At 45.7% G+C, this 8,095-nt stretch overlaps 1 protein-coding gene across 1 annotated transcript in view; it reads right to left on the bottom strand.

Annotated features, from left to right (window-relative positions):
* The window catches only part of LOC103797716 (kinesin-like protein KIF9), a gene marked incomplete at both ends in the record, with an annotated part of 12,423 nt that extends 4,513 nt beyond the window's left edge, over positions 1-7,910 (bottom strand). The window contains 11 exons of the mRNA XM_009069939.1: positions 373-437; positions 1,195-1,342; positions 2,080-2,172; positions 2,268-2,351; positions 3,471-3,695; positions 4,394-4,500; positions 4,621-4,786; positions 5,345-5,432; positions 6,289-6,356; positions 7,330-7,401; positions 7,764-7,910. Of these exons, the coding sequence (XP_009068187.1) occupies positions 373-437; positions 1,195-1,342; positions 2,080-2,172; positions 2,268-2,351; positions 3,471-3,695; positions 4,394-4,500; positions 4,621-4,786; positions 5,345-5,432; positions 6,289-6,356; positions 7,330-7,401; positions 7,764-7,910 (1,263 nt within the window). The remainder of the gene's footprint in view (positions 1-372; positions 438-1,194; positions 1,343-2,079; positions 2,173-2,267; positions 2,352-3,470; positions 3,696-4,393; positions 4,501-4,620; positions 4,787-5,344; positions 5,433-6,288; positions 6,357-7,329; positions 7,402-7,763) is intronic.
* Between the last annotated feature and the right edge of the window lie 185 nt (positions 7,911-8,095).

Below are 8,095 nucleotides of genomic sequence, written 5' to 3'. Positions count from 1 at the left end.
CCAGCTCAGCTCCGATGTGACCTGGTGCAGCTCCAGTGAGCACATTATGTGATGTCCCATGAAAACACATTGTAGAGTTGAACAATATCATAATTAACACTCTCCAATGGGCTTAAAACTGAGCTGTGTCTGTTCTATTTCAGGCTCTCATCTTCCCCCTGAGCCAGTTAGCACTCAGTTTGCATCACAAAGCAGAATGGAGAGCAGCCCAGTTGTCTGAGCCTTTGAGATAAGATGAGCTCTTCAAGGTTTGGGACGGATTAGGCAGGATGTTTCCCTGGGATTCCTGCCCACAATCCTCCAGAGACTATTCCTTAAACCAAGCACTAGCAGGAACAAGGCTTGAATTGTGCAGAAAGAAATTCAACTCACAGTCTCTTCCACATGAACAGCTTCCCCACAGATATTGGTCACCAGGACAGTGTTGCAGTTTCCTCCTGGAAAAAATAATCATAAAAATAAAGCAAAGAATATAATATTTTAGGGTTTTTTTCCAACTGTTTCATTTTCTAGAACCTATTCTATTATGTGCTGACTAAAATAGAGAAGAATCATAGACTGTCACAGTGGTTTGGACTGGAAGGACCTTAAAGCTCATCTTCCAAAGGCAGGGAACCCTTCCACTAGCCCAGGTTGCTCCAAGCCCCGTCCAACCTGGCCTAGAACACTTCCAGGGATGGAATAGCCACAGCTGCTCTGGGCAACCTGTGCCAGTGCCTCACCACCCTCACAGCCAAGAATTCCTTCCCAATATCCCATCTGAAGCTACTTTCAGTTTGAAGAAGCACAAAGAACATAGGTAGTGTGTCCCTCCATAGGGCACAGAAACACAGAGTCACACAAGCACTTAAAAATAAAGGTGAAATGTGTTTCTATGGGGAAATGATGTAGGAAGAGGATGGGAATAAAAACAGTTCCAGAGGTTTATAAATGTTGTGTTTTCCAGGTTGCCCAGAGAAGCTGTGGATGTCCCACCCCTGAAAGTGTTCAAGGTCAGGTTGGATGGGGCTTGGAGCAACCTAGGCTTGTGGAATGTGTCCCTGACCATGGCAGGGGCTGGAATGAGATGATCCTTAAGTTCTCTTCCAACCCAAATTGGGATTCTCTGATAAAATAAGACCTAAGGACTTAATATGCTCATTGAAACAATTTTTCCAGGAGCTGTTTGGGGTTTTTGTCACTCATAGCTCTTACCCAGAGAATCCTTGAGGACGTGAGTGAGTTTGCTCTGCCGGAAGGGGATGTGATCCCTCTTGGGATCAGCCAGGGCAATGACGATCTGCTCAAGGAATGACAGGGACTTGTTGATGTAGGAGGCTTCCTTCAGGACCTGTCCCTCAGACTGCAATGGAGATCAGAAGGAAAATTTTCCATAATGTGTTCCTGGCCATATTCCTCATCAAAGGGAAAACTCTGCCTGAATACAAGGCTCAGGAGCTAATTCAGACCAAATAAATTCATGATCTGGAGCTTTCCTGAGTTTGGAAACAAGTTTACAGAGGCCTCAATTTGTCATTTCAAGTGTACAACTTAGATTTCGAGCCCAAAGGGTAAATTATGGGTTTGTCACAGGGTTGATGTGGTTTCTATTCTGATCAACACAGAATGTTACACAATCACAGGATCACTGAGGTTGGAAAAGTCCTTTGAGACCACCAAGTCCAACCATTCCCCAGCACTGCCAAGGCCACCACTAACCATATCCACAAGTGCCACATCCACACGGATGTTAAATCCCTCAGGGGATTGTGACTCCACCCCTGCCCCAGGCAGCCTTTCCAGGAAAGAATTCTCCCAATATCCAACCTGAACCTCCCCTGGCACAGCTTGAGGCTGTTTCCCCTTGTCCTGTCCCTTGTTCCCTGGGAGCAGAGCCTGACCCTCACATGGCTGTACCTCCTGTCAGGGAGTTGTAGAGAGCCAGAAGGTCACACTGAGCCTCCTTTTCTCCAGGCTGAGCCCCCTCAGCCCCTCCTCGTGCTCCAGACCCTTCCCGGGACATGCCCCAGCACCTCCATGTCCTTGTTGTCACAGTGAGAGGCCCAAAACAGTGGGAGCTGAGGAGTTTCCATCACTCACCCCAGTCTTGCTCAGTCTCTCAGAGCCTGCCAGGTCAATGAGGTTGATTTTAGATTTAATGCGTCTGAGGTCTGAGTAAACTCTGGAACAAGACTGATGGAGAAAAGAATATAAACTGTACTTAAGAGCAGATAAAACTGAAAATCCTCAGCCATTTGAGGCCCTGGAAACAACACTGGAGCTCTTACCTCAATATAAATAGTAAAGATGCAGTGGGATCTGGATGAATTCTTATTCAGTGTGTGCTCTGCTATCACTCTGTTGGTCTCACCCTGCAAATGAAGACAAACTTCAAGGCTCAGCTCACAGAGTTGAGGCTTCTTAAGGAACAGCAAGGCAACATGTCCCTGGCTCTTTCAGTTTCTTGATGACTAGAAAGCCAAAGAGCTCCTCAAGCTTCAAATGTTATTGAAAACTCACAGAAATGTGATGACCAAGAAAGAAAAGGGATGTTGAAAATGATGCTGCAATAGTTTGCTGAGAGTGTTGGTCTGTCAGACCTGTGCTGCCAGGCTCGTGAGGCAGAGGAGGAACTGGGAGGCTCTACAGCAGAGAAATTCATTTGTCTAGTGGTTTCAGAGCTGTGCCTGGGTCTTCAGGGTCAATGCCATGGAGTCACAGCATAGTGGAAAACTTCCTCAAAGCCTGGAGCTTTCTCTGTGAGCCAATATCCCATCCCACCCTGCCCTCTGGCAGTGGGAAGCCATTCCCCCTTGTCCTGTTCCTCCAGGGCCTTGTCCCAACTCCCTCTGGAGCTCTCCTGGAGCCCCTTGAGGCACTGGAAGGGGCTCTAAGGTCTCCCTGGAGCCTTCTCTTCTCCAGGCTGGACATTCCCAAGCCTCAGCCATTATGATCATCCTTCTACACTTAAAAGCAAAAGGGAGTTCCTGCACATCCCAGAGCTTAGGACACCACAAGTCCCTTACTAAAAAGGCAAAATACTGGATTTTAGGGACACCACATGGCTCTGGGTGAGAATAAACTTCCTGCACATAGATCCAATTATTTATCCATATTTTCCTCACGAATTGAAGCACCACAAGGAAATGGAATATACTTATATAAGCAATCACACACCCCTCACAAATCTAACAATTGTTTGAACATCCCTGCTGCAAATTCTAACAGTATCTGTGCCATGATCATCCCCAATAATCTGCCATAGACTCTTTTTTTTGGAGCATCTTCCAGAACCCCTGTGCCAAGGACATTTTTCCTTGCAAGAGCAAGGGCTGCAAAGAGTTAGCAATTCACCTACCCACACCAAAGAGGACAAAAAGAGTTGGTTGAACCTCCCTCCAGCTGTCCTGGCCACACATCTCCTGCTTTCCTACCTCCTCCTCCCTCAGCCAACAAACAATCAGATTAAAAGCAAATTTGTTTTCTCTTGCCTCAAAAAGAAGATTTAGAGCCTCTTCCTCATAGCTGACTGAGTGTATAGACAGACCCTTCACATAAACACCCTGAGGGCAATCCACCACTGCCAGCTGTGTGTCACTGCCCCCACGGGTTGCCACTGGGGACAGAAGGTCAAACAAGGCCTCGTTGTAGATTTCCAGGTAGGATATTCGCACTGAGATGAAGAGATCAGGGGAATCTGCAGCTGCCTTGAAGATCTAAACAAAGACAAAAAGTTTGTTAGTGGCTGTGATGGTTCACAGACAGAATTTTTAGCCCTTTATGGCTTTCTAGAGGAAATATTTATAGCTTTCTGAGCAGCTTTCAGTGCAGCTAGGGGAATGTGGGGCTAAATCTGAGCTGTGGTTGCCTAAGGACTTGAGTTGTACTTGATGATCTTATAGAATCAGAGAATCATGGAATAGTTTGGGTTGGAAGGACCTCAAGGATCATCTCATTCCACCCCCGGCCATGGGCACAGATACCTTCCACTAGCCCAGGTTGATCCTAGCCTTGTCCAGCCTGGATTTGATCACTCCTTTGGATGTGGCAGCCACAGCTTCTCTGTGCAACCTATACCTCAGAGGTATTTTCCAACCCTAATGATTTTATGAACAGTTTTAATGAGATTTTACAAACTGATAGTTTGGAAATTAACAATTTTAAAGGTTTGGTGACATTTGGGGAGCAGCAAGAGCCTTGTGTGAGCTCCTAGAATTAACCAGGAGCAATCTCTGTGCATGACAATAAAGCTCCTTTGTTTCTTTATGACCATCCCCTAGGTAAAATGAATAAAAAAAAGAGATATAAAAGATATTCACTGTATTAAAACTCTTTTTTATCAGCAAGAGCTGATACAATAGATGTCTCTGATATTCCTTCCAGCTTCTTTTCCCATCCCATCCACATCCAGTACCTGCTGGATAGCTCTTGGGATGATCCCTCGTTGCCTGTACTCAGAGGTTGCTCCTGTCATGGTGTAAGTTTTACCAGCCCCAGTTTGCCCATAACACATAATGGTGCCTAAAATAATGCAAAGGCAAAAGAAGAAACTCAGGAGGGATCCTCAAACAGAACAGCTAATGTTCACAACAAATCAAACCTCCATTCCTTGCCAAAATCATAAAAATAGCCATAAATCACCATTGTAACCAATTAAAGCTTCAGACACCAAGGTCTTGGCCACAGCCTCATAAACCAGTTCCTGGGAGGTGTTGTGCAGAACCTTGTCCAGCCTGAAGGACCAGTCAGTCTGTGTGTTATTCACAATTCCTTTCTTGGCATCTTTTTTGATGTATATGCCCATACTCTGCAAGCCAAAAAAGAGAGGGAGGTAAATCCAACATCCAGGAGGAGTTTCAGGAATTGAAGGCCTGGAGGTAAGTAGGAATTGGGACACAAATATTGGTTTATTGCCTTCGATGGATCAGCTTATCTGGTAATAGCCTAAAGTTCCTAGTGACAGATATTCCATATGAAAAAGGATTGTGGTTAAGCTCATCTGCTTAACTTCAGGTGATTGTGTGTCCCTTAGGGAAATCCTTAATTAAGCAAGAGAAGGTGAAGGGAGGAACTTGCATAAGGTGAGGACAGAAACAGCCTGTGCCAAATTGTGGTGACCACTGGGAATTCCTCATGGATCAGACAGTCCCAGTCCTTTGGAGGATTTTCCTAGTGACTGTATCACCACCAGTATGTTTTCCATAGTCACTTGCTAAGACAAAACCACTGTCAAGCATGAACAAATGAACAAACACACCCCAAAATGTTATCCATGGCCTTAAGGGATGGAAAAATTTTGCCTTTCCATAGGCAAAACCAAAATCAAACTCCAAACCTTTCCCACTTGGAATTTCTTTCATCCTACCTTGTTGTCTGGCCCAAATTTGATCATATCTTGGGCAAAATCAGCTGTGGGCTTGACTCTCACAAATGCCTGGATTCGCTTCTTGGATCTAAGTGGGGAGGAAAAAACAGGAAAATAAGGATGTTGTGTTCCCTAAAACGAATGTTATATTATTACTCAGGAAAAGGAGAGCTATAGAGAAGTCTAACTCAAAAATAAAGTGTTCAGCTGAAGTTTCTATTCTGTATTTAAAACAACTGCAGGCAGAGAGTTGCTGAGAATTCTTTCCAGTGTTGTTGTGCCTGGAAAACTGAGGAGAAGGATCTTACTGATCCTGATTTCCTCATGGCTACCAGGCCAGGAGTCTTTGACAACACAAGTTTTCTTCCTTTTAGCAAATTATTAGCAAAATAAAAATTATTACCATCAGAAAAAAAAGGGGGCAAAATATTTGCAGGAATTTGAGAGGGATTTGCTGTTGTCTGGTGTTTTCTGCCTTCTGTAAAATGCATTAAATTTCTAACAAACACCTGATGTTAAGATTTTTAGAGGAAAAAGCATAATGTGCCTGACAACTGGTGAGATTCCTGTGGTGTTTTTCTGGCCAGTGATTCAGAAGTGGCTCAATATCCAGAGGATCTGTGGAGGAAAACCCACATGAGGAGGGCTCAGGGGATCATTCAGGTGCTGAAGCCTCACCTGAGACACAGGAACTGAATATGCTAAAATCTCTGGAGCATGTAGGTCCTATGTTTTCCCTCAGCCACTTCCTCCAGATAGCCTATGCTCAATAATTGTGTAATAACTTCTAGTATTGGCCAAAATATTTTGTATTTTTTGTAAATTAAAGATTTTTGTCACTTCTCCATCACTTAAACTGCTGTAAGTGCCCTAAAATGAGATACAGAGTTTGAGCTGATTCAAAACTTGTCCTGATTTAAAACAAGTGAACATTTGAGTGATACCTGGGAACGGTCCCGTGGGTTTTAGAGCAGGTGACCAGAGAGGAAATGCTGCTCTTCTGCTCCTGGGAGTCGAAGGAGATCATAGAACTCTGTCAAAAAAACAATCCCAGTGTTGGAGCAGTTTTGGTTTATGCCCTCAACACTGCAGCAAGAAGCACAGCAGGGAAAAGGAGAAAGGGAATATTCCAGGGAAAAACTACTATGAATATAAGAGAACAAATTCCAAATGAGTGGATTTTCCTCACTGCAACAATGCTCATTGCTGGATGTAAGGATAAAAGCAATAACTCCTGAGAGTGTTTATTAACATTAGATGGGAAGGAACAGGTTTCCCAGAGCAGCCCTGGAATGTTCCAGATCAGGTGGGATGGGGCTTAGAGCAACCTGAATGAGTGGAAGGTGTCCCTGCCTGTGGCAGACGGGTGGGACTGGGTATATAAGGTCCTTCCAACCCAAACTATTCTATGATTCCAGCTGGGCCCAGCTGGGTTTACCTTTAGATCAGTCCCTGGTTTGGCCTTGGTGAAGGCAGAAGCTGAGGGCTCTGGTGTTGTGTCCTCCTGCAGCCCCTCAGATCCCTCCAGCTCATCTTCCTCCTGCCAGGCAAAAACAGATCTCATTCCATGTGAAAAACATGCGTGGAGAAACAGGGGACAACCAATCCCATTTGCTGCACCAAACACCAATTCAACCACCTCTTCAAAGCCTTGGAAGTAAGAGATTCCCATTCCCATGCCTCAGGAGAGCAGATTTGGGCAGGTTTTTGGAGCAAAATCCATCTGCAAGAGTAGGGATCTGCCCAGAGCAGCTGTGGCTGCCCCATCCCTGGAAGTGTTCCAGGCCAAGTAGGAGCAACCTGGTCTGGTGGAAGGTGTCCCTGCTCATGGCAAAAGGTGACCCTGGATATTTAAGGTCTTTTCCAACCCAAACAATTACAGGATTCCAACTGGGCCCAGCTGGGATTACCCCTTGATCAGTCTCCATTTCAGCCCTGTTCAAAGCAGAAGCTGAGGGCTCTGGTGCTGTGATCTCCTGCAGCCCCTCAGATCCCTCCTGCTCATCTTCCTCCTCCTGCTCATCATGTTCCTCCTGCTCAGCATCTTCCTCCAGCCACTGAAAAACAAGTCCCATTTCATGTGAAAAACATCCAGAGACACAGGTGACACCCAATCCCATTTGATGCAGCAAACACCAATTCAGCCATGTTTCCAAGGCCTTGGAAGTAAGAGATTCCCATTCCCATGCCTCAGGAGAGCAGATTTGGGCAGGTTTTTGGAGCAAAACCCATCTGCAAGAGTTGGGATCTGCCCAGAGCAGCTGTGGCTGCCCCATCCCTGGAAGTGTTCCAGGCCAAGTAGGAGCAACCTGGTCTGGTGGAAGGTGTCCCTGCTCATGGCAAAAGGTGACCCTGGATATTTAAGGTCTTTTCCAACCCAAACCATTACAGGATTCCAACTGGGCCCAGCTGGGATTACCCCTTGATCAGTCTCCATTTCAGCCCTGTTCAAAGCAGAAGCTGAGGGCTCTGGTGCTGTGATCTCCTGCAGCCCCTCAGATCCCTCCTGCTCATCTTCCTCCTCCTGCTCATCATGTTCCTCCTGCTCAGCATCTTCCTCCAGCCACTGAAAAACAAGCCCCATTTTGTGTGAAAAACATCCAGAGACACAGGTGACACCTTATCCCATATGATGCACCAAACACCAATTCAGCCATGTCTCCAAAGCCTTGGAAGTGAGAGGCTCCTCTTTCCACACCTTAGCTGAGCAGATTTGGGCAGGTCTTAGTGTAAAAGGTTGCATATGAGTTT

The sequence above is a fragment of the Acanthisitta chloris genome, unplaced genomic scaffold (genome assembly GCF_000695815.1).
Source record: "Acanthisitta chloris isolate BGI_N310 unplaced genomic scaffold, ASM69581v1 scaffold912, whole genome shotgun sequence".
Taxonomy (NCBI): domain Eukaryota; kingdom Metazoa; phylum Chordata; class Aves; order Passeriformes; family Acanthisittidae; genus Acanthisitta; species Acanthisitta chloris.
Note: the sequence above shows the minus strand (reverse complement) of the source record. Positions and strands in the feature narration are given on the sequence as shown.